Source organism: Poecilia mexicana, unplaced genomic scaffold (genome assembly GCF_051168715.1).
Source record: "Poecilia mexicana isolate PSO_F unplaced genomic scaffold, ASM5116871v1 scaffold_2, whole genome shotgun sequence".
NCBI lineage: Eukaryota > Metazoa > Chordata > Actinopteri > Cyprinodontiformes > Poeciliidae > Poecilia > Poecilia mexicana.
The window spans coordinates 35,057,801-35,085,167 of NW_028263371.1; the positions used below are offsets into that span (position 1 = coordinate 35,057,801).

Consider the following 27,367-nt stretch of genomic DNA (forward strand, 5'->3'; position numbering starts at 1 on the left):
GATAATGTATTATAGATCAAACAATGTTTGTCCGCTGAAAGAAAGTTTCCCTTGTGTCCTAAAGAGATTTTTCTATACACATACACACACACGCACGCACGCACATGCACGCAGACACGCACACACACACACGCCTTGTTTATACAGAAGCCCAGCGATGCCAGAAGAGACTGTATAGAGACATCCATTGCGCTTCAGTAGCTGCAAATTACCATTAAAGATTTCAATTTTCCCCCTGTCACTTCAGTTTTAAGTCAAAAGCTAATTTGTTTGCCTCGTGGCAAAGGAGATCAATAGATTGATTCGAGAGAATGAAGGTAAGGTTGGGGTAATGTTGAAGAAAGGGTTTTCAGGTCCGTTTTATGGAATAAAAGATGAACCATGGGAAAGGTACTCTTCACAGTTCAGCTGTTTAAAGTGGATCCTTGAGAGCACAGAGCCCAACAGATGGTAAATGGACTGAGCTCATATTGTGCTTTGCTAGTCATACTGACCATTCACCCAGTGGTACTCACTATAACTCTTTATATCATTAAAATTTAAAAAAAAAGTTTTGTAGATGTTTGTATAGAAACATAGATATTAACACACATTGTACGGTAGTGTGCGTCACTAGTGATCATCCTGTGGGAACAGAAACAGAACAATTAAAAACACATTTTTGCTTTTTACACAGCTTTACATTATTATCCAACAGTTACTATGACTGGAAGTGATTCACATGTTCCATCCTCCTCATGTTTCACACAGGAAGATCAATAATGGTGCACTTCCTCCAACATTCATTAAGAAATGATTGTTGGCTTCTCAGAATATAAATACATGTGGGTGTCTGTTATGATTGAAACATTTTGGACTAGCCAGTAGCTTTAGCCTAACCAACCATATGCCATGTCAGCAAATAAAGTCCAAATTAAAAACTCATAAAATGGATCACAATCAAATTAAGCATGGATAGTCATTCAGCAACAGTAATTATAGACCTATTGTTATTATTCTGTTCACAGTTTTTACCTTGAATTTAATGTCAATTTAATTTGCATTTTATTCAGAAAAGATTGAACAGCAACAATGTTACGCTTTTTTTTATTATTCAAAATTTGAAGAAAACAGATAAGTAAAAACAGTTTTTATTTTTTTTCATTTTAAGAAATGTCTTAAATGACTCATCATAGGTGTAAGTATACCTGTCAGCTTTGTGAGATATTAAAATATACTGATTTTTAACTTTACAGATGCTGCTAGAAATAGAAACCAGGCTCATATAAAGTAGCTATTGGTGAGCTAACACTGTTTTGTGGGATGCTTTTCCACCTGACCTAAAAGTTTGAAGGCTCAGCTGAGGAGCTTCACAAGAATTATTTTCCTCTGACTTTACCACCATCCCAGCAACAATTCATTTCTTATTTCCGACTTGGGTGAACACCTGGCTAGTGGTTGTGGTAATAGAGGAACTGATTTTTTTCACTCATTATCTGATAATATGTCTGCAGTTTTAAAGCCAGACTTTACCTGTTACACACCAAAACCAAAAGTCATTTGGTTTTTCAAGGTTCTGCAAACATAATCAATCATAAGTCCCTTTATGGATATCATCCATCCTTTGCTTTCTGCTTATCCAAGATCACGACTCGATGTACATCAGTGAGGCAAATGCAGATGTTCCACTCCTTCTGCTAATTCTGGCTGATCCTCAGGAATTCCAGGGGCCAATAGGATGATAAAGTTCCTTGGAATGTTCCCAGAAAAGCCAAATAACTGACATCTTTTTATGTGGATGAGCAACAGTTTGACCCCAACGTCTCACCCACTCTCCAAATCTAGAAACAGAGGAAGCTCCTTTCAGCTGCTGGCATCCAGCATTTTATTATTGTGTATTATCCAAAGGTGAGATTTGGAACCTAAAAATACCAGTAAACTGGGAGGTTTACATTTTCAGTAAAACTGCTACCTCCACAACCTGACCTTGAATAAGTGGAAGACAATAGACGATAGTTTGGTTGCAGTGTACGTTTTTTTTTGTGTGTGTGTGTAGAGGCTATAATTAAAGATATTTCTCTTTCTTACAATTAAGCACTTTTTTTTACTTGTTGCAGGTCATGTACGCAGCAGTCACAGGGGAATCCATCTTGCCGAGATCTACATGATGTGTGTGGGAGAGGCAAATTGGCACAGTTTGCAGTTATCCCTCTGAGTAGTGAGACCTTTCTTCACTGTAGCAGATAGAGAAGTCAAATCATATATAAAGACATTTTGCTTTCATATGATCAGAGCTCCTTCCTACTCGTTTTTCATTTCCTTTAAAAGATTTGAACCAAACTGAACTCCTTAAAGATATTTTCTCCACACTCATGTTGTGTGTAACTTGTTTTGAGAAAGAAAACCACCCAGTCAGTGCCAATAAGCAATCCATTCCTTTCTTTCTTTTGTTTCTTTTATTTATTTATTTTTTTAGAAAATACCGTGATATTTTATTAAAAATGTTGCAGAAAAAGTTTATACAGGGGTCCAGCCAGAAATAGGTCTATTATCACTTAAGGCAAAACTGCAAAGAAATAAGACAAACCGAGGATTTTAAAACTACAATAAAAACCCTTGTTAGCTTGAGTGGATTGGGGACCAAATGACAAGAATATACCTTTTTATACAATTTATAAATGCAGCGTAAAATTTTGTGGATGTAATTTTTTTCTCCTGATATAGGATGCAAAATGGAAAGGGCATTAATGGAGACTTATTTTGTTTTCATAGTAATTAATATTAATATTTACACTCATTCACTTGCTTGTGTAAACCAAAATATCACAAGTCTGGCACAATATTTTACATATTGCTAGCATATGACAATTGGAAATATCTAACATAGATGTCTTTACAAACATACCCAACTAATATTATTACAAAAATTCACTGCCTTTTTTAATTCCTAAAGAATACATTGCTGGTCACATTGTAAGCTCAGGCAGAGCTGAGATTGCAAGACAAAAATAAGCAGGAAAAAAAAAATCCACAAAGAAAAGCAATAGAAGCAGAACAAGATGAGATCCAGTCAGACTGAAAATACTGAGTTAATCTCCTTTCCGGGCCTTGAGTGTCTTAAAAAGTGAACACCAACCAACACACAAGACAGTACTGCATATGATGAACCGAAGAAATCTCCTCTGATGGGATTGTGTTCGCATTTTGGTCATTCTGACAAAACTAATGAAACACAAGCTGTAGCCAGAAAAAAAAGATTATTTTTTGGGATATATTTACACACACAAAACTGAAAGCACAAGCCAAAACAAAACAAACAAAAAAAAAATTAACCATCCCAGCAAAAAAAAAAAAAAAAAAAAAAATTTAAAACAAATCAAATATAGAAATAGCTCTTTGTATTTTTTAAAATCTTTTTAAAAACGTCTTTTATTTGCACGCATAATTATATTCCCTTTTAGTTTTCTTCTTCTTTTTTTAATTTATTTTTTATTTTTGCAAAGTTTTTATAAATACATATCAGACTGGGGTGTAGAATTGTGTGCCCAGGTCAGGTGTCCGATGCAGGAAAGATTCTGAAAAGATGAAGCTTCTTTGTTGCTTTCTTGTTGTCTTGTGTATTTCTGGCTCAAAACCTCCATAAAGGCTTTTTTGCCCCCTTATAAGGATATTAACAGTCAGTTCTGGTTGCTTTCTTTTAAGTAAAACCTTCTATGAAGCTTTGCTTCAAAAAGAGTTACTAATGTAACATTCATTCTGAATTTCTGGAGAAGTTTATGAGCAATGCACCCATTTAATACTTTTCAAGAAGGCGTGATAACAAAATATCATCTGCTTAGACTCGGAGTCTGTGCTTTTCAGTCAATTTCACATATTTGCTTTGTGTTGGAATCTGGATTGGTCCCGGCCCAGTTCAGCTATACCCGTGTTGTCGAGTGGCCGTGGGGCAAATTGGTACTGTTCTGGCTCCCCCCAAACGTGTTGAAGTTGTGCAGAGGCTGCATGCCAGCCAGCGAGTTGGGGATCATTGTGATAGTGCTGGGCGTCATCAGTGGGATGTCGTCAGGCGACCGGCGTAGCGTGAGGGTGTAGTCAGGGGGACAGGTGAGCCGCAGCGTGTCGTGGCTCTGCAGGGACTCACACTCGTGGTGATGTTCGTGCTCAAGCTGCTGCTGCTTCATCTGTAAAGACATCAGCTCCTCGCTCTGCATGTGCGCCACATCGTTGGCTGTAGTAGAAGTGTTCGCCGGGGCGGAGTTACGCTGCGGGGTTGGAACTCGGCGGTTGGACTCGTGTCGCCGCTTGTCTTTCTTGTAGTAGAGTGCCGCGAAGGCGAGGATGTTCAGAAAAAGCAGCGACGCCCCTACGGCGATGGTGACACTGAGCTCAGTGGAGTAGTCTCTCTTGGTCTCAATCATGACGGTTGATTCCTCAGTCAGGTCTCCACTCTTGCGCTGGTCTGTGGTTTGCTTGGTGTTGGCAGAAGGGACTCCTGGGTGGCGTGTGGTGGATGGCCAGTTGTTTTTCCCTGGAAAGCGTTTGGTGTAAGGGTACGGGGTGGTGTCCTGCGGCGGTATCTTGGTGGTGGTGGACACATACTGGAAAAACTCATTTATATTGTGCAGATGTGGAACAAGTTCCAGCCAGAACGCAACCTTTGTAGCCCGGTAGTGATCCCGAACTCTTGGCTTTAGGCCAATGTGAAGGTAGAGCTGGTCTTTGGGGTTGTACTTAGTCCAGGCTACTTCTTCAAACCGGTTAGGCTTTGTGTGGATGAATTTTGTGTCTTGTGGAACTGGCTGATTTGGATCCCTGAAAGAGAGAAAAACAAAAACAGTATTCTTAGTAAAGGTTTTAATTCAGAACCCTTTCAGTAAAGTCTTTTCCTATCAATCAGATGGCAACAGACAGTTGCTCTGTTGCAGTTTTTCATATACTCACAACAAAATTCATTGTGTTTTGATGATAATTTAAGTGAAAGACAAACACAAGGTAATGGGTAGGGATTGAATTTTTAAAGGTTTCTTACACCATCCTGAACAAACCAACTGCACTGTGAAACATGGTTGCATCAGCCTCATGCTGTGGGAATGCTTATATCAGCAGGGACTAAGAGGCTGGTAAGAGTTTACAGGAAGGTGGATGGAGTTAAATCCAGGACGATCCAGGAAGAAAAGCTGTTTGCTGAGTACTTGAGACTTGGGGGAAGGTTCACCTTCCAACAGGACAACCACCCTAAAAATACAGCCAGAGCTACGATGGAGACGTTTATATCAGTGATATCGACTACCGATACTCAATGACAGGTATTCTCAATGTCTTAGATCTTTTCCTGGTTGGGTGTGAATACAGTATCAGTATCTAAACAGTATCAGTGTTTAGAATCTAAACCAAACCAAAGCAAGTACGTATCTGTTGTTTCACTGAGGACTGATGGATGTCACGTCCAGCTGAGTTATTACCACATCTCTTCAAAAGTAATGCATTTCCAAGTGACTCCAGGATTAAATGAATGCTCTGTCACCACCTTCATATTTAATGATGCCTTATGGTTGGCAGGTTCTGAATTTTGTGCTAGTTCTGAAGGAAGAGAAAGTTAGACAACACTTGAAACATGTTCTTCTTAGATTGTTTTCAGTGAGAGGTGTTGTTGACCATGCATACATAACAAAAAAGATTTTATGAGTTGGTTGTCATATTTGGTGATTTGCCTTTACATACATATGTGATATGTCCTTTCCTTGTATCCATTTTCTGTGCATGAATCAAATGATTGAAGGTGGTTGGAACTGATCTAAAGCAGCCACTGGGTAAGACTGAGGAATGGAATCTTGTCATTCCCTCTTACTGGTCCCAACTCATATGTGGGCCCTGCTGGTTTATTTTGAGCACATTTTATTACCAAAATCATATGACTTTTTTAGTTCTTTTGTTCTTATCATGAGGTTTTCTTCCTATATGTTAGCAATACTTTGTTGTTTTTTCATGGATTTTTAATCCTAAGATTGACCTTTCACTGCTCTAGTGACGCATAAAGCAAAAGGTATTTATTTGCAAATTAATTTAAATGTTATAGACATATTTCATCACTAAGCAGTAATACTGCAGTCTCCTGTGTTCTCTCAGCTTTGCTCTGTTTGAGGTCGATGCCAGCAGTCATTTGGCAAAAGATGGGAAACCCAAAGGAGAAGTGGCCTGTTCATTGTCCTTTAGATAATCTTGGTCCAAATAAAAAGACATAAATAAAATTAAATAAAAATAAAAGTCATGACAAAAAACATCATGAGTGACTGAAGAGAAATCTTCACACAAGGGTCAAAACCAGAAATCCACTGCTTAAAGGAAGGTCTCATAGATCCCATTGGCAGCAGTTTTGCTCATGTTTTCACCTCTCTGATCAATCAGGTAACAACCTTTTGTTGAAAAATTCAGGCTCTGCTTTTAAATAAAATATTTTTAAGTACTTTATTAGAATCAGAATGATTTTATTGTTATTTTACCGAAATCTGTTTTTGAAAGAGAGTCAGATATTTTTTGGTGCATTGCTGTCTGTCGATGTTGATTCTGCTCAGGAATCACCTATTCATGCAGATCTACATCCATTACCTATCTGTGAGTATATTCACCTGTGAATAGGTAAATATACAATAGAAAAGTTCTACTTTCCTATTGTATCAAATGTTTACTTTATGCATTAAAATGCAAATTAATAATTATACGTTTTTTTTATTATTATTTTTATTTTGATAGGACAATGTATTTCTGTGAATTTTTTAGGTGATGTCTCTCAGGGTTGATGTGTATCAACAATGACAATTCTAGACCTCCATCGTTTGTAAGAAAATGTAAAAAATAAAATGAAATAAAAATCCACAGTGTGTCAAATACTTATGTTCCCTCACTGTGTTTTCTGAAAGGGCCTGCACAGCAGGTGTGGTTGAAATCATGCAGTGATGACAATCTGTGTGACGAGCTGGTTGGTAAGATTAAAGCCAAAAAACAAAAAAACACACCCTAACTACATTTGGATAGAGGGTCATACTAATCCTTTCTTGCCAATAACACACATTGATTGATTGGGTCATGGTTGGAACTTTTACTGGAACTTTTGTTCTTCTCCCTTGCAATCATAAAATCCATTAGTTGCATAAAATTCACCACAAAATCTAAATTTATGAATTATAATATTTGAAAATGCTAAAAAGTTAGTGGAGCATAAATCATTTCCCAAAAATGTTAACTTGCCTGTTTTCCTTTTCTATTTGTTTTACCGTTCAAAAAAAACAACAAAAAAATAACAGTTTTCTGCCTTTAATGCCTCCCTCACTACCTTTGGCAGTCACAGCTTCCTCATTGGAACCAAGAACAAAGCTGCTCGGCTCAAGCATCCCTGAAAGCTTCCCATGTTTCAGATGGATTCTGTTTTGGCAAACACTTGATCCATTTTTCAGAACACACTGAGCCAGAAGCAGAGTATTTTCTAGGATAATAAACTGGACCAGAACACTACTGTGCCCTTCACTCAGTCAGAGGAATTTTGCCCAGGAATCTGTGCTAAATCTCCTGCAGAGTCATCACTGCTGAACTCTGCAGCCCATTAGGATGTTGGTGTCAGTTTATTGAGGGTCCTAACAAGCAACTGAAGAAAAGTGTGTCCAAGTAATTGAGGCCTTTTGGGAGACAAAGCTGAGCAAAGACTTCTGAAACTGAGTAATTACAAATTTTAGATGGTCTACTGCATTTTTTACACTGAAGGAATGAAAGTCAATTTATATCTGCAAACACTAGAGCAGATTTCCAGTCGGTGGCTACAATCATGCAGCCCACTGGAGCCTCTTTATAAGACTCTTCACTATTTCATAAGAGTTTGTTTGCTTTGTGTTGAAGACCCTGAACATTCCTACTTCTAAAAATCATTTACATGCTTATTATTTTTCTGTTTCTACATTTGCTTCTTCACAGGATTTGAATGGTAGCCATTTAAAATTTTACCAGAGTCAAGAAAAATCTAATTTGATTGGTGACCATGAATGAAGAAGTATCACTTTTCTCTAGCTGGATAAATCCTCCTACACTTTAGAGAGTGTGCCTGTTAGCATCCTACATCAATCATAATATTGGGGTATAGTATGTACAATGGAAACACAATATTCATGTTTTACCTAAAATATTTGACCCAAGTCGTGGCTAATTTGATTATATACAAACATTTCTAAAAAGTGTTATTATTATTCTCATACTTAGGTCAAAATAATTCAGTTAACTGAGGAAAAAAGGAAAGCTTTAGTTAGATTTAACATCAAATAAAATTAATATAATTTTTTTATAACTTAAGTACGCAATTGTTTGGTTCCAACAGTATCACTGGTAGCTGATAGAAGCAGCACCTCTGCCTGATTAAACTGCCTCCTTAGGAAGGGTCAAAACAGTCATCCAGTAAGGTTCGGCCTCCAGCTGGTAGCTGCATATGGAGCCACACAAAAACGATTGCTGGCATGTGGTAAGAGTTCCCTCAAGGCCTGTCATTGCTGTACAAACATATGTTAGAACAGACATCACCCCTCCCACTGAATGCATTAGAGATAGATTAAACAGAACACTTTAAACCAGGGGTCCCCAAACTTTTTCCTGCGAGGGCCACATAGCTGTTCCTTTCTCTAGTCGGGGGCCGGTCTCAGGTTTTGTAGAAAGAAACCTTAGAAAATTCTTGTCGACGGGGGGGAGGGGGGAGGGAGGAGGAGGAGGAGGAGGCTGTTCTGTCTTTGAAACTGTCGAGCGGGGGGGGGAGCGCGACGACACATTCGCCCTTTTAGATAGATTTTTACCCAGAATGCAAATGGAAAAAACCGTGAGTGACACGGTGACTGGGACTGACTAGTATAAATTCCATTGAGGGAAAGTTAGTTTCACTTCTGCTCAAGAGCCCCCCTGGTGGTTGAAGAAAAATCCACATATAAACCGGAAAATACAATATATGAAAAAAAAACACTGAATGCTCTCTGGTATGAGGAGGCGGGCCGGATCCGGCATTGTTCAGGGGGCCGGACCAAATGACGTGGCGGGCCGGATCCGGCCCGCGGGCCGTAGTTTGGGGACCCCTGCTTTAAACCTTCCTCTCCGATAGAACCGCCAATTATCTTACCTCAATTATTTACATCCAGATTTTTGTAATAATTGAGATTTCTTTTTTCTCCCCCATGATTAATTTTACCAAACACTCCCTCCATTTCTTCTGGCCAGTAAATTAAAAGTGAAATAAACTTCACCAGAGTGTTGCAACAGATGCTTTAATGGACTTGGATGAGCTGGAATGAATTCAGTGCTGGATTTTAGATGTCTATGAACAATATTTACATTGTTGCACTGCAAGGGGACATGTTTCTAATCAATAAAATGTAACTTGAGACTGAAAATGTATTTATAAGTCATCTGACCGATTTGCCTCCTGTTATCCTCCTGAATGGGAACACAGTCTATGTTTACTTTCCTAGGAGGAATGTTCTACTCCAAGAGTTTATGATAGGTTCCCACCAAGTTGTTTCCAAGTTTGGTGGAGTCGATGTAAACCTTTGCAGGGTAGTGTTCAAGAAGTTCTCTTCTACCAAATGTCTTTGAGTTTTTTATCTGACCACTGCCCTTTCTCCAAAGCCTCCTTTAAGTCATGTAGTGGTTCCATAGAAAACTGAAGCTCCTTGTGTGCAGCTACAAGGGGTCTGCCTGTTATTGGGTAGTGTGTCTTTCTAATGAAAGTCCCGTTTGGATTCAGATCATTAAAAAGCTCATCTGTAGTTGTATGTTGGTCCCTCACCTTTTTATCATCAGCATCACTTCATAAGGTAAAATCTCAGACTGGACTCCAGAAAGATGGTGATTAATGATAATTTTATCTCTTATGTTTCTTTCCTTTATTAGTTCTTTGGTTTGACATTTTCAGGTTCAAATGAAAATCAATTGGAGTTAAAGATATTTGGGTTCAAATCTTTGCTAAAGACTTCAGGGTGGAGTCTGTGTCCTCTGTATGTGTCGGTCCTCTCTGGGTAAAGTGTCTTCTTCACACAGTTCAAAACACACATGGGTAAGTAGATGGTCAAAATGTGCATGTATGCTCAGTTGTATGTCTTGTTGGGTTCTGTGTTGCCCTGGAGATGAACTGGTGACCTGTCAGTAGGTCTCCCACCCATCACTAGAGACAGTGTATCTGTGCCACTGCAAGGACAAAGTGGGTATAAAAAAATGGATAAATGGTGTGTTTCACACACACAACATGCTGGGCTCAAACATTTCTGATTGACTGAAGTGTTGGTGCCATATGGAGACTAAGATAAAGTGCCAGAATCCAAGCTGGAACATAAGGGGATTAAATGTCACTTTCACTCAATGGGGTAAAAATCAAGTGAAGATTTACAGTAGAAATAAGATCTTTACCTACACTGTAAAAAATCTAACACATTTTATTTTTCTTCATTTGGTATTAGACTAAATTTTCTATGAATTACAAAATGTACTTTTATCTGAAGAACAGCAGGGTAAGATACATTTTCAATTTTAAACTCAGAAATTTTCTCCTAATTTCTTAGTATTTGGTCAAACCTTTAAACTTTACAACTTGGGTCAAATGATTTGGTTTGCTGTAATTTTCACCAAGTCCTCTGAACAGAACTTGTGTTACTGGGTTCAGATTTTAGGCCAACAATCCTCTTAAACAGGATGAATGGTGGACATTGCTATGCTGTTCATAAAATAGTTTGAACAGATTAGGGAGGAACCTTCAGATATCTCAAAAGTCCACAATTCTTTTTTCAGATATTTGGACAGATCTTCTTTTGATTTTGTACAAGGAGCCAAAGTGGTTTATTTGTTGCCAACTCACATGTGTCAAACTCAAGGCCCGCGGGCCACATGTGGCCCGCCATGTCATTTTATGTGGCCCCCCCAGCGTTTTATAGGTCCATGATTGACTTAAAATAGGTTTTGAGCACAAATTGACGACAAACTACATCTCCCATAATGCATTCCGATTGTTACCAGCCAACATTACGGCTTCTCGCCACTAGAGAGCAGCAGAGTCACCTTAAGCTGCTTATTGATTTTACCAGCGAATAAAACTGAGACATCGACAAGCTAACATCAAAACGTCCAAGAAAAGAAAAATCGATTTACAAGTAAGACTGTGAATGAAGATGTGTGAGTTGGTGTCAGGGCGGCAGGTCGCGCTAGACTTTTTTTGTTATCCGTTATCTTGACCGACAACATTAAAAAAAAAAAAAAAAAAATTGGCCCTGTACTATTTTTATCCGTGAAATTACAATCATATTAACATCGGATATTTAGCCGCATTTTATGCGGTTTAGTGAATATTCACCGTGAATCCTGATCCCATCACAAATTAAGCAGATAAATGCATCTACATTTTTCTCCGTAGTGACAAAAAAACCACTGACTGAGGCCCCAATAACTTTTAATAAATTAAATTAAGCGACTTCACTTAAATCAGCATCACTTCACCCGCTGGGGTCTGAACGCACTTCCTCCTAGTTCAAATCTGCAGAAAAATCTGCGCTAATTCATCAGTCAGTTGGATCTGTCTGATCCAAACAGATCAACTGAACTCTGAGTGTTTTACCCTGCGGGGTCCGGTGTGCGCTTTAAGGATTTTTTTTTTTTTTTTCCCGCTTCTCCGAAACGGACAGATGTCACGTCTGCAGCTCCTCCAGAGCGCCGCTCTCCTGGGTAACGTGAACCCAGAAGGCTCCATTTGTTAAATCCGCTGGATGAGTTTCTCCCAGCGGTTTTTAATTCTTCGCAGTGGCATAGCGTAACTGCCTCCGCAGTGGTTGAGCAGCGCACTGCGCATGTTACAATCTAATTAACTTTTGCATCGTCATTTATTTCCTCAAGATAAACTGCCGGCTCCTCAGATGGATTAACACAAAGTTGCATTCTCTTTAGTTTTCTCTGGTCTGTAATGGAGACTTGAATTTAACGCGCCATTTCAAACAAAGGTTTTGAATGTGCTTCCTAACCAGAACCTCCAAAGAGTTGTTTAACAATATGAGGTGTTGTTCAATTTATTTTTAACATTGTATTTTCATACATTTTATGCTAGGGGTGCCCAAGTCTAGTTTTCCAGAGCTACCATCTGCAAGATGCGTTCCTTCTCTAACACACCTGGATCATTTACTCATTATAAGGCTCTACAGAACTGAGTTGCTGCTAATGAGGGAAGTCAACCTTTTGCCTGGGGTGTGTTTTAGCAGGGATGCATCTAAAAGTTGCAGTCTGAAGGACTGCAGCTGGGCACTCCTGATTTGTACCGTCAATGTGGCCCTTTGAGGGTGGCCAATATGCTGAAGTGGCCCTCTGTGAAATTGCGTTTGACACCCCTGCCTTAACTTATAGTTTCAGCTGTTGATGTGATCCAGAGTTTGTTAACTTCATCATGCTTCATTTGAAACACATTGTGTTTCAGAATGGGTTAGATTTAAATCATTTAAAATCAGCTAATACAATGATTTAAATCTAACCCCCTTCCAGTAAAAATAAATTGTCAGTCCTGACTGATCTGAAACATGAACAGATCAGTTTAATTCATTGTCACAGAGAGTGTTAATCTGACAAGACAAGATATCTGGTTTAACTTTGTATACAATGTGATTTTCTAGCATTTTTGTAAGTTTTTTTTTCTTTTACTATTAAAATCAAGCAATCAAGAAAAACATAAACTGTATTTATTTATTTTTTTTTTCCAAAGTGAACACATTTACATATCGTCACCTTCCTAGGTCATTTTTGGCCAAAAAATGATTAAGGCAAAAAAAAAAATGACTGGAGGTGTTGTTTAAGGAAGGTGACAATATTCAATAGAAGATCAAATATTGATCACCTCCAGTTCTTCTATATTTCTAATTACATCTACCATTTTCTACCAAATCAGAACTGACAGTTTTTTGTAGCGAAATGCAATCTGGCATGATCACAACTGGAGACTTTGCAGTGAGGTGGGGAGACTTGCTGAGAAACAGCAACTCTCCAAGTGATAAATTTGCTTTCAGTAAACGCCGTCTTGGAAGTGCATAAAAAAAGCAGCAAGAGAAAAGAGCCTACCCAAAATGTGTGTGAGGAGACCAATCCCCCCGCTGATCAGGCATCAATTGAATTGGAGCCAAACAGCAAGCGGTGAAATGCTGCAGACTATCATGCTGATCAAGACTTTATTTATTCGCCTGAAAGTGAATTTTCAGTGTGACTGGGCCGCAAACAACCTGATGCCTAATCTCAAGGTGTGTGTGAAGCAAAGAATCGTGATCCAAATATAAATAGCAAGCAAATCCTTTCATCAAATCCAGCACTGCAGCAGCACCAGGGCAGGATTTAATGTGTTTTATTAACCCCCACTTGATCTCTGTGACTCACCGACTAATCATTAAATAGCTAATCATAGCAACAATATTTGTTGATACCCTGTCCCTGAATCCAGGTTTGGAGCATTAATGTTAAATGTTATTTTAGAAAACATTTAGCTGGTAATTTGATTCATCAAGAGGCATCTAGAGCTTTATACACATCTCTGGTTATGAGAGTGCAATGGGAAATGCTGATTATCTTGTACTAAGACTTCAGAATGTCTTGTGTGCATAGTGTGTTGAAAAAGTCTCACACAAAAAACTTTAAGTGGGTGTAACCCTTGTACAAGTTGTACAAGAACCTTTGTGAACCAGTAAAATAAACAAATAAATAAAATCAGCTTTTACAGTGATTTAAATCTAACCCCAAACCATGCTTGGAAAAAAAAAATAGTTCACTTAATGATTCAACAGCTTGTAGAGCCATCTTTAGCAACTTATAGTAACTGCTTTCTGTATCGCTTTATCATATTACATTCCTTGCATAGATCAAGAGAGATATATGGCCTCACAGCCGACTCAGCACATTGCATGTTAATGTTTACATCCAGAGATTTTGCCCATGTGTAGGACGCTTGAGGGCAAAAAGACTATTATTTTACTTGCTATCCATTTTTTCTGCCACGGAAGAAAAGTTCAGTTAACAAAATGAAACCCGGAGATGTAGGTATTATTAATTTAGTTCACTGCAAATGGAAAAATGCAGCAGAAAAATGCTGAAAAACAGCTCCAAACCACCAGTATTCTTTTTCTTGCTCTCTGTCAGCTATGCTTCACACAGAGCCGTTGCCGTAGTGACTGACTGACAACAGCTCCAGCAGTGTATCAGGATTCAACACCAAAAACCAAGCAAACATTTCTCACACAAAGAACAGAACATTCAGTCGTTACAGATTTAGGTGTTAAGGTTGTCAAAGTCAAGCTAGCATAGCTCACCTACTTTTAATTCAAACTTTTCCCTGATCTGGTGATACTCTTGGGCCTTATTATTGTTGTGGTATTGTTGGCTATTAATAACAAAGTGTCCCTTTTTCTTTCACATATCAAACGTGCATTTAAGATTTACAGTGTTATGTTGACAACTTGACAGCTAAAACCAATGGTAGTCATCGTTAGCAAGTAGTTTGTTGCCCTCCAGCAGGGAGATGGGGGCAGGATCTTTCATGCATCACATCAAGTTGCAATTTGTCTATAATATTGTAGGACACAGAGGACTTCTTGGTCCACTCATCGACTCTAATCAAATCCAGATCTTGTGGATTCAAATCAAGGTCAAATCATCCAGAGGACTTCTCCACTGTGCCGGCCGGTTGGCGTGAACGTATGGGGTCAAACATCTCTACTTTAGTTTCATCTGTTCACAAGTTCCAGAAGTTTTGTCTTTTTTCAAGATGCAGCTTTGTAAACCTTTGTCATACTGCCATGTTCTTTCTAGCAAGAAGACGCTTTCCCCTTTAAGTTGTTTTAAAAAAGTCATGCTTGTTCAGTCTTTTCCTAATTATCCTGTCATAGTGTTTAGCATCTTAAATGAGGTCAAGAGGCTAGGATGAAGCTTTTAGGTGTTTTGCAGTTTATCAGAGAGAATTTTGACCAATGGCCAGATGGCAGTGTAGCTACTGACACTAAATTATTGTAATTCTTGATTTTCACACTTAATCATGCATTTTTATAAATATTAACTGAACAATATCTGTATTTATTCATGTTCATCTATTTATTTGTTTGTATTTTTAATTTATATTTACATGAGCCTATATAAAAATATTTCACAAGTCATTATTTTATTCATCATGGTAGGCGACTTTTTTCAGTCGCCTACCATGATGGATGTCACTGAATGAAGGATGAATGGGAAAATGTACTTGAACATGCTTGATAAGAATCTGCAGATGAAATACAAGTGGATATTTTAGCAAGACATCTATACAACACACTATGTGTGTTGGAAGAAAGTATAGCCTTTATAATAAAATGCTGCTCTGAATCAAATAAAATACCTGTGAAAACCTGAAGTGGCCTCCAGAACCAGTTTGTGTGGAAAAATGAGTCGAAATCTGCTGTAGTTTCTTGATATAGGAGACATTTTGATGCTGTCATTACCAACAAAATATTTTCTAATAAATATTAAATAAGTTCAAGACAACTTTTTCAATACTTATTCCATATGTCACTCTAGTAAATATATGTGAGAACGTGATATAAAACAAGGTGAATATTACGTAGGTCACCACATCTCTGGGTGTCATTTACAAATAACTAACATTAATTGAAGTGAAAATAAGGCTGTTTAATAGCCATCTGTAGTAAATCACAGTGAGAAAAGACAAAGATAAGAAAGAAAATGTTTTAGAAAAACTTGAACCTTACCCTGTTTTTGCAAAATTAGTCCAGTAGGTCATGACGACTGCACTAAGCATCACATCGTTCTTTGAGAAATTGCAGTTAAAAAGATCTGTGGGGCCGATCATAGGGATCCCAAACACATAAGGTACCTCGTCACCGTGGGCCGAATCGGCCCAGCTGGGCTTCATGTCACTTTGACAGTGGTGGTAAAAAGCATAAAAGTAGGTGGGGGAGCCGTACTGGGCGTGAAGGTCAGCTGTGGCCACAGCTGGCGCCACCCACTGGTGGTCGGTGAAGAGCGCCACAAGGGTCTTGCGACGGGTTTCTGGATTTTCCTTGTCTGCCCAGTCGGTGTACATGAACTTGATGGTTTCCCGCAGAGTGTCCTTTCCCTCTGGGTATCCATAGAGATGATCCACAAAGTCTGACACTGCAAAGTCAAAGTCATTGGCAGACACTCCATCCTCACTGTCCACAATGCCGTCTACAAATTTGAACCCCTCGCCCTGGTTGACGCCCAGCATGATGTCATAGTTCAGAAACTCCCCTTGTTCCATGAGAATCTGAGGGTCGTCAGGGATTACGTCGCCGTCAATGACAGGCCCAAAAGCAATGTGATACTTTGCAGGCGTGACGTACTGCTCGATCAGCTCCTTGTAGTTTTTCTTTTGCAGGCATTCCACCAGGTCGATGGTGTCCAGCATGTTGCAGCCCACCTTCTCAGCGAGGGATCGGGTGTACTTTGCAGGCTGGTAATTGACAGCCCAGCTGGACAGCGCTGTCCCACTCTGGATGATGGCTTTCTGGAACAGATCTGAGATTCACACTGGTATTAGTTAAACACTTCAAAGAACGCCACTTCTCTTTTATTGACTACACACATTAACCAAAAAGATGAGAATGTGTAAAAATTAAACATTAAGAATAATTAGAAATTCCGATTTAATTGGAATTCACAGTGTGGTGATAAAGTGTTTGCCCCCTTCTACATTCTGTTTTTGTTTCTTTCTTCCAAATCTGGCCATATGTGAGAAAGTAATGACTCTTTAACATCATTGTAGAGGAACTTTGGCCTACTGTGTTTTGTAGTTTTTCTTTTTTTAATTCAGCCAAATTAAAATGTTAAAAACAAACTTTTTTTTTTTTTAACATTTACACTCTTAGATTGACATTCAGGACGTCCCTGAACCTTCACTTTGGTTTTTTGGTTTTATGAGTCATTTGGACATGAACGTCCTGGTGTGCTTTGGATCATTGTTCTCCTGAACAACTCAAGTGTCCTGGAGTTCAAAATCACAAACTGATGCCTGGACTTTTAGGGCAGCAAAACAGCCCCAGATCATCACTGTCACCACCATGACTATAGGTATGATTATCTTTCTCTGAAATGCTTTTCACAGAGCAGGATGCACACTATGATTTCCCCAGTAGTCTTGTGGATCATCAAGATGTTTTTTGATACATTTAAGATGGACCTTTGCATTATTTTTTGCTCAGCAGTGGTTCTGCCCTTGTTTCTCTTTCTTTTGTTGGAGTAATTAATTCTGACTCCAAGTGCAACAGGATCTAGATGGTTCTAAATGTTTTGTCTGTGATAGATGAGGGCTACCTTTGAGTTGGATAAAATTACTTGTCATTTCTACATCATTCCTTGAACATTTACCCCAACAGAAGTTGGCTGGGAAAAGCAGGTTGACTTCTACCAGCCTCAACAAAACACAGGGAGATGTAAGGATCTTGATCTGCCCTCAAAATGGTTTGAAAAGTGGATAAGGTGTTTCCCTTTCATCTGTTCTCGGATTATTTTTACATGGACAATATTATTGCCTACATTTGAAAACCTCAAAAGAACAAAATGAGGATTTTGAAATGCTTTGTCAAAGTGTAAGGTTAGGGTCAGCTGACATCAAAATAACTGTTTGTGTTAAACCATGAACAGTCATTCAAGTCTTTAAATACTTGCATGAATATTACAACAGGTTTCTCAGGCGGTACTTAGCACAACATTTCCAGCTTCCAATCAGCAAATAGGTCACAATACATTTTCCCCAAAATTTTGGTTTTAGACGGTTCTATTTATACTCATGCATACGCAGAGTAGTGACTCAACCAGGCCGATGTGGAAAGTATGTTTTGAGCTCAGAGCCGACATTTCCCAGAAGCCCTGTTTAGTTCTGTGCGAGATTTTACTGCCACCGTTCTCAAGCTGATGGCGAGCTTCGGCTCAACCTCGACTCAGATATTCACTTCGAGTGACGGTGAGGTTTTATGAGCCTGGCATGTTGATCCACAAGGCTGATGATGCTGCTGTTTTCATGGCAGATTTACAGCATGGCGAATGCAACAAGCCACATTACATTTCTCGGTGATGTATTGCACAGAAAATAAAGGATTCTTGGCAAGGCATGGGCGTTTGTTTACGACCACAGCCCTGAGTGCTGCCCCTTCAGAAACATCCAGACTTTTACCTAAATGTAAAGTAAGCCATTCCTGCTGCAGCAACTACACAACACAGAAAAATGAAACAGATCTGCACACTGCAACAACAGAACCTATTGTTCTCTTTGATCTTCTTTAACAAGCTCTTGCCTTTTTGGATTACCTTTCAAATGAAGCCAAGACACTTTTACCTGTTATTTCAATTTTTAAACTTGTACAAAAGGGAGTTTTTTCCCCAAAGCCTGTGTTGTTAACATTTAGGTGGAGATATCTTTTAGTAAAACAAGGTTTTAAAGTCAAAACAGAAGAAATATTTATGAATAAAACATGAATATACAGCTGAACCAATATATACTGTACCAAAAATTCAAAGATTTTTCTCATGTCTGACACTGAATGAAACTAATCTTCATGTTTTTACCAACATCGTTTGAATATACTTATATCAAAAATAATGAGAGATTTCTGTAAGACATTGTTATTCTTCTTCTACCATTCTTGACATTACAAAGTTTTCATTTATAGTGTCCTATCTGGGTATACTGCTGTCAAACTGATACATGTGCAGCTGAAACCAAAAAAAATTACATACACCAAAAAAGTACTTTTTTTTCCTCAACGCCCCTCGTTAAATCAGACCAAACTTCTGCTGTTTAGGTCAGTTAGAATTACCAAAAAAATGTATACTTTATATGCCACAATAATAACAGAAAGAATATGTCAGATTCATTGATTTTCAGATGTTTCTGTAGAACCTAATTCAAAATTATAAACTAAAAATCCATCATTTTATAGATTTTTTCTAAATAGTGTATTTCTAGATTTAAAAGAAAATACCAAGGCACAATTCTGTTTGACAAGCTATTAGCTGTCGTTTGCAAAGTGGCCAATCCAGGAGAGCCATTCATTTTCCTGTCTCTTATTGGCTGCACCCTCAAGAGCAGATGCAATGAAAATGGCAGATATTAGGTTCTGCTGCAGTGCTCAGGTTCTTTCCACTGTGCTTTTAAAGACAATATCAAGTATATTTGGTGTCTAAATTGTTAAAATAAACAGTTTTAATTATTATTATTATTATTATTATTATTATTATTATTATTATTATTATTATTATTATTATTAATATTTTAAATGCAGCAGATTTTTGAATCCCAAGACAACATTTTTGATAGTTATATCAATTGTGTGAGTTTACAGTTTGTGTCATTTACTCTTATAGAAGATTAGACACATAAAAAAATAATTTAGAAAATGAAATTTTGTTTAGATGAAGAGCTGATGAAAAGTGCTGTTGGTTCAGTTTATGCAAGAACAGCTTAAAATCTCTTTCTGTTTTGCATCCATAAAGGTGGCACCTGGCATTATAATAATATTATCATCACATTAATACAATATAATTCTCCTATTGACTAAGTAGTTGCCACAAATGCTTGGTTGTTTTTTTGTGGCTGTCGTCTTTGTTTATGTGATGAAGCTGTTTTCATTCCTGGGTTAACAAAATGATGCAATTTTCTAAAGTCTGGAGCATAAAATCATTTGAGAAAGTCTGAGGCTTTGATGCCCTGAGGCAGCAGCTGTGGCAAACAGAAGTCCACACCGCCAAGCAAATCTTTTCTGCTTTTCATGGATGTTTCTGCTCAACAACTTTAAATAAGTTGTAAGAGCAGAAGTAAATGCAGATTCAAAAGTCAGCTCTGGTTTTAGAAGTAAATGTTGCTGTGCTTTGAGATGGAAATTCAACTTCTCTTCATGACTCAGTGGAGGAGCTCATACCTTCTGAGTAATGCGAAAGGCAGAGCAGGCTGACGCACGACGCTCCAGCCCCTGAGCCGAAAATGGTCACTCTTTTTGGGTCTCCTTTGAAGGCATGGATGTTTTCTTTGATCCACCTGAGAGCCTGAATCTGATCCAGGAGGCCGTAGTTCCCCTTGGCTGCCTGGTCACCCGTGCTAAGAAAACCTGCAGCGATAAAAATGGAGAAAAAGATATAGCTTTTATTTATTTCAACAATCATAAGTGTTTGTGGTACCTGCAACAATGACTTGCTATTTGTGTTCATTCATGAGAAAAAGGTGTTCATGACTTCTAATCTAACAATATGGAAACTTATTTAAACCTTTGCTGTTACTGTGTCTTTAAGCAGATGCTACTAATCAAATAGATGTGAGGACTTGGAGCTTAGCAGTGTGTTCTCACAATGCGTGGAAGGAAAGACATCAGTAATCGCCTCAGAGAACCATTGTGTCTGCCCATTGATCTGCGAAGGCTTACCAGGTCATTTCCACAGATTTTCAAGTTGCTCTTTGTACACTGAGAAAGATTCTTCACATGCAGAATTTCTCTTCTCACTTTTCAGCTACCTGTAGTCATCGTTAAACACATTTAAGTGAAAACCTTGACACTTTCTACTTTCCAACCCCAGTTTAATTGTATTTAGATGGAAGTCAAAGGGGTTTTCTACTCAGGGTTTCAGTAAAGATGTACATTACTAGAGTTCATAGCAGTGCAGTTAAAAGAAATTCTGAACAAGCATGATTTTTGTTTGAAAAAAAGCAAAGCTTTAATTAAAAATAAATATGATTTCCTTTAATTTTATGAACATTGACAAATTGTTCAAAAACTTTTTTATAAAGTAGGTCTGGAAAAAAAATTGTCTCTTTCAATTTAACTGAGAGATGTGAGTGAATTTGTTTCTCTTCTTTAGACAGATCAGGGCATCATGAGATCCTGCAGCCTACGTCATGCTGCTCCTCTCTGTGTTTGTCTCAGTCGTGTCCTTTATTATGGGGACTTTCACAAAACAGGTAAACGTGACTCAAGTCCACTTTTTTGGCTCAATTGCAACTTATTTCTGACTTTTTCATGGCAGTCTGAATGACCCAATAAAGATTACTTTTCAACCACCCAAAATCCAGATTGTGCTACTTTGACATGTGCTACTAAGTCGGAAACGATTTATGCCGCATTTTATGTCATTTATGTGAGATGTGTCATAATTTTGCACCAGCAGAAGTTAGACAAACAACAGATGTAAACAATGGCTGAAAGTTATAAATCAAAAATTCTGATGTTAAGGCAGAATTCTGTCATTGGCTGCGTCTCCATTACAAATGTCCACAAAACTTTGTCAATATTCCATTAATGTTGAAAAACACAATTTCGCAATTGTGGCATTTCCATTAAATAAAAAATAAAAGTACAAAAAATCCCACTTGAATAAATTTGTTCATGTGAGGTCACTAAAAACACATGCCACACCGTGATCCTCTGACTACTTCCTGTCGTCTTCTTCATGGTTTGCACCAGTTGTAACATCTGCATGTTGATCATGTGACTCTTGTGATGTGAAAAAAAAGTGTTTCTATTGCAGTTTTGCAAAATAAACCAATTTAGATATGGCCAAAAAAGCTACCTCATTCTAGAGGAAAAACTTTTTTTTGAAATAAGTGTGTTTCCATTAAGCAAATTTATTTTCAAAATTTCAAATTAACGTAATTATATTGTCAATGGAAATGCAGCTGAAACATCATAACTCCACCACTTTGACTGCAACTACACATCCAAACAGACTTCTCTACAGGTTTGGAGTCAATGCAGCACAAAAGTTCATTACTATTAATTGAGCTTTCTTTTTATTAGTTGTTGATAGAAAAATATCAATAACAGATTGTTTCACTTACAACAATAGAACAATGTCTTGTTATAAATGAAATAATCTACCAGTAAAACATGTATTTTTTTCAACATTATTAAGGAATTAGTGACTCAAAACAAGCTCCTGCATCTTGTTAAAAAGTTACTTGTAAGTTGTCTTTGTCTTTATTCAAGTGTGCTAAGATATTTGCACGAGAAAGTAGACCAAAACTACTTAGTGAGACTGTATGTTTTTGCAGTGTGGGTGCTGCTGGTGGTCAGGGGGTTCGGTGGCTCACTTTTGTCAGTCTGCTCCAGGGAAGCAGAATGCTGAATGGATGAATTTCTGAATGTAGTGTAAAGCGTTTTGGAATCCTCTGGACTTGAGAAAGTGCTATTCAAGAACAGGCCAGCTGTAATCTGTGTGGGGTGAAATACTCTTCACTCTGTGTAAACCTCAAAAACACCTTGGTGGATCTGTGATGAACTGGAATACAATGAAAGGTGGTAGTACACATGCTCCTCTGCTGTTCCAAGTATCAACAGCCAAGTAGAGAAGTATGCAAATTTGATTGTACCCATTGCACCAGAAAAGGTTGCCCAGAAGGAATCCCATCCAGACTGACCAGCCAGACAGCAGCCTCTGACTTCCAAAAACTTGTTGACAAATTAGCAAATACCACTAAACCCATTAAGTGGCTTTCTAAATTGTGCCACTGGGGTTCCTGGCTGCAGCATCCTGCCAAGCCTGGCAGCGGCCACCGGTAGCTGTGAGCTAACCAAGACTGAGGAAGTGTAAATGACAAATGGAATGAAAACCACTTGGTAAGAGTGCAGGGGAGAAGGAGGATATGTAGCCTGTGGCTCTTTGATACACCACAGATCCAGTTTGTCATGGTGAGATGGAGGGAATGATGGGAAGAGGAGGGAAAAGGTGGGGGTGGGATTAAAGGCCGACGGCAGCCTCCAAGACCCTGCAGCACGGCCCTGATGCTGCTCTCCCCTTCAGACCCTTTTCAGCTCCCAGATTCTCATTTCTCTGCTCTCTTTTCCTCTTCCCTCACATCCCTCACCTCAAAGGAGCCAAAGAGAGAAGCACGCTTACAGGCTCTCCTCAGGAGGTGTGAAGATTAGTCAAAGATTCATTTCAAAGCATCCTGTCCCCAAAATAGACTCACATAACTGTCTGCTGCCTGAGACTTTACAAGGAAAACCATTTCAAATAAGTAACAGGAATCAAATAAACAACACACACTCTACAGACATGTTCACATGTTAAACATGAACAGTATGGTCATTCTGAACTGATCTTTTTTTGGTGTTAAATGTACGCATTTACCTAAATGTCTTAATGAGTGGCGTTAGAAGTTATATAATGCATTTTAAGCTTTTACTTGTTAAATTCACAGATAATTAGTTGAAAAATAACTTTAAAAATGTGTTTTTGTCATCATGCAGATCCCACATTTAGAAGAGATGGTTCATTTTAATTTTGCACATATAATAGGTTCACATTTTGGTATTTAATATGTAGATTATATAAATAAGATAATTTACTAGATGGCATCAAAGTTATTACAAAATGATTCTTGGTAGGAAGAAGTTTGAGGCTAATTTGCGACAGTAGACAATGACTGAATTTCACCTGATGAGTGTTGACTAAACCAGATGGTAACATAATCTGTCTTTCTGTTAACTGCATAATTTCACAATTTCACATTTTGGAAATACATTTGCAAACTTGATTTTTGAGAAAAAGTTCTTAGACAACAAGACCTTCAACATTTCTTCAAAATGTGTAAAAACCTTTGAAATCCATGTTTGAAAACAATTTCTTCCTTTCTCTACAGCTATGTGATTTTTAGTAAATTTCCACATAAAGACTCAGTAAATACCCTGAACTTTGGTGTTGGAATGTGACAAAATGTAAAAAAGTACATACTTTTTCAAATGTTGTACATAGTGACTTTTTTCTATGCTATTTTTATGAGGAAAATACCCTTTCAGTATCTTTAACAAATGACAAAAATAAAGCATCATTTACTCTGCAAGAGTCAGAGGCTCTAAGGAATTCACTTCTGGTGAAATAGGAAACAGAATAGGAAACTCAGTAAATCTGAGTTCATTCAAATATCGAAACAACTAAAATCAACTCCCAGATCTTCAGTTGTTTAGCTGGTCAGTTCATCATCCTATAAACTAGTGGCTGATTGAGACATGTGCAGCTGAGATTTACCAAATTAAATGATTTAAAATGTGAAGAAAATGAAAGAAACATTCCTTGAAGGTAAACTGCCTGTGGCTGCAGTTGACATTTCAGTCCTGCTGCTTTTATCGGAGCGCCACCACGGAAATTAAACCGGAGCAGAGCTGTCAATACTCACATGGAAGAAAACACTAATGGCACACATTTAAAAATACCACTCAGGGTGAATCACATAAAGAAATCACTGGACAGCCTTTTAACCAGACCACTGACAGGCAATTTTCATTTTCAGTTTCACCTGACAGGGACACTTAGTGAGTTCTTGGTTAATGTAGTGTAATAAAATGTGTCTCCAGACGGACTGATTTAAAAAAAAAAAAAAAAAAAAGGTATAGCTTATCAGAAAGCAAAATTGTAGAGTTTTTTATCATAGACTTTAGAAATTCCACTCACCTGACATCATTGATTCAAGTAAAGATTCTTTGAGTTTTCACTCTGTTATATGATGTCAGGTTTTACACTGGAGCCCCGTCATGTTGAGCTTCACTGCTTCACCAGCTTTTCTTTATTTGTTTTTTAATTGAGTGACTTTATTCAATCCTAACTTTGCCTTACAAACTTACAATGTGTTGGATTTAAACATCCAACACATTTGGGCTTTGGTGAAAATTTTCTCTCTTCCCTCTCCAATAAAAATAAATACACAAAATTTCATCTATAATACACAATGAAATAAATACATATCAAACTGCAGTGATAACTGTTTTTTTTCCCCAAGAAATAAAATGTTTAAAAATGCAAATGAAACAAAGATTTGGTTGTGTAGTTTAAAAAGACTTTGGGGTGGGGGGGGGAGCGAATTGATTTCTGTGCTAAATGCATTAATAAAATCCAAAAAGTCACACAAACTGCAGCCTGTTTTTGTTGCGTGATGTGCTACAAAAGTAAACTTGAATTAACTTGACCTGTGTTTTATTCGGCAAAATTTCCTGCAGAGACAATAAGCTGCTACTAGTAATTGTTTGCATTCATAGATAATTACATAATGGAAATGTTCTTTTTTATTTCCTGGTTGGTTTAGTTGTTTTGTTAAGCTTTAGAGTCATAGTAAAAATAAAGTACGCACTCAAGCTGTGTAAATATCAGAGCATGATCAAACATGTGAAATTGTTAGAATAAAAGCAGAAAACAATTAGCTTTTTTTACATCCTTAAGGAGAACTGATTCACAGAACGTGTTAACACCTCTATGGAAGCTGGAGTTTTAGATTTCTGCTAGCTGTAGGTTTTCACTCAATGCCAAAGTGGACAGACATTAGCAATTCATTTAGAGAAGAAAATGTGTTGATGTTTATCACCCTAGGAAGGGTTAAAGGTCATTCAAAAGAAATAAAACTAGAACTACAAGCCCTACCCAGCAAGTCCAATAAATACATGAAAGGTCATTTCCAAATATTACGAAATCCATCATTCAGTAGTGAAAAAATAAAAAGGTTTAATATATCTGCAGATCTTCCCAGGAGAGGAGGTCTCAACAAATTCAGCCTCTGAAGGACATTATAAATTCTTGAGCTCACTTTACTGCTTGATTACTAGATTATTGTAGTTTTAGGGCCAGACTAAGAAAAAATAGCAAATAAAAGAGAAGATTAAGAGAACAAAGTCATACAATTACAAGAATGAAGTTATGATATTGTGGGATTAAAGACTAAAGTCTTAATATTTTAAGAAAAGTCATAGTATTATGAGAATAAAGTCATTTTTTACAAAAATAAAGTTGTAATATAAGAAAATGCTCATATTACAATAATAAATGTGTAACATTGAAACTTTATCCGCATATTATTTTGACTTTATTTTTGTGATATTGTGACATTATTCTTTCAGTTTTGGGATTTTATTTATGCAAATTGTATTATTTTAATTTTATTTACGTTACCTTAATGCTCCATTAGTTTAATAAACAGGATCAATGTGTATCTGATTGACTTAAAATGATATTTCTGTAAAGTGCCTTGAATTGATGTTATATAGATAAAACCAAATGAACTGAAAAATGAAGCCATGTGAGAATTCCAGTCGCTAAAGGTGGAGCTACAAGCAAAACATTTTCCACTTTTGCTTTATTCTTGTGTATTGATAACAAAGATAACAAAGATATCATTGTTATCCTGGTGAATATACTGGAGTCCAATTTGCTTAAATGTGTTTATAGTAAAACTCTAGAAGTGAAGGAGGGTGCGTTTTCTTTTCATCATGGCAGTAAAGATGTTTTCAGCAGTCTGTCAATGACAACCCAACTGAGCAGCACCACTCACCGCTCTGGCCTACAGCATTAAACCCTCCCTGCTCTATCTGTACAAATGCTGCTTTCACAGGCCAGAGCTTAATGTAGGTCAGTCTGATAAAGTCCACAGAGCTCTGAGGTTTAAAAAGCGCCGGGCTGGGCAGCCAATGGATTGATTTCAGGCTCTAAATGGAGCAGAGGAGTAACATGTCTGGGTCATCAAACTTTTCACATTCATTGGAAATTACAGACAATTCTATAAAAAAAATATACAATTGTTGAGCCAAATAGGGAGGTGGGGAGTCTGCTTCTCTCTGACTGACATTAAATCAGGCTAAACTTTTTCTGCTTCAGGTCAGTTAGAAAAATGACTTCTTTCTTAGGAAAGAAGTCATTTTGTCAGAATGTCAGAAGTTTGCACCCACTAAAATTACTATGAATTGAAACAAATTGGGAATACAGAGATTATGATGTCACGACTACAACAACTGAGCTAGAAGAGAAACACTGGAAGCATTTCACAGCTACATCCTAAACACACTGTCAGAATCAGGAACGCTGGGAAAAAAGAAGCAACTATTACGAAAAATGAGACAAAGGTTGAAGTGCTGGGACATAAAGAGCATCATTACATATGAAAGAAAAAAGTGAAGCTGAAAAAGTTGGGAACATTAACCCAAGTGGGACGTTAAGGTGGTGGCAGCATGAGAAAATAACATTCTGTGGATTTATTGAAGCAACATCTCAAGATATCAGGGACAAATTTGTCTTCCAAATGAATAATGTCCTTCAGCATGACACCAAATTACTTACAAAGTGTATTAATGTTTTATTTCTTTTTCAGCTCTGATCATAATTCCATTGAACATTTGTCAATTAAAAAGGTGTGCATGAAAAGAAGAACCAGAATCTTGACCCAGTCACAGAGGTCAAACTAGATACGGCCCGTTTGCTGGAAACTATTTTCAACAGCTTGATGAAAACAAGCCAGATGATTCATCCAGATCAGAAAGTTTAGACAATATTTCTATCCAATACTGAGGAAATATGTGAAAACTTTTGAATTTGAAAAATGTAA

The 27,367-nt window shown here is 37.6% G+C and overlaps 1 protein-coding gene across 1 annotated transcript in view; it reads right to left on the reverse strand.

Annotated features, from left to right (window-relative positions):
- Nucleotides 1-3,406: 3,406 nt before the first annotated feature.
- The window catches only part of nlgn4xa (neuroligin 4 X-linked a), an 83,219-nt gene continuing 59,258 nt past the window's right edge, over nucleotides 3,407-27,367 (reverse strand). The window contains exons 3-5 of the mRNA XM_088015095.1: nucleotides 19,938-20,123; nucleotides 15,750-16,539; nucleotides 3,407-4,791 (exon numbers count right to left, since the gene is read on the reverse strand). Coding sequence (XP_087871221.1) covers nucleotides 3,897-4,791; nucleotides 15,750-16,539; nucleotides 19,938-20,123 — 1,871 coding nt within the window. The 3' untranslated portion in view covers nucleotides 3,407-3,896. The remainder of the gene's footprint in view (nucleotides 4,792-15,749; nucleotides 16,540-19,937; nucleotides 20,124-27,367) is intronic.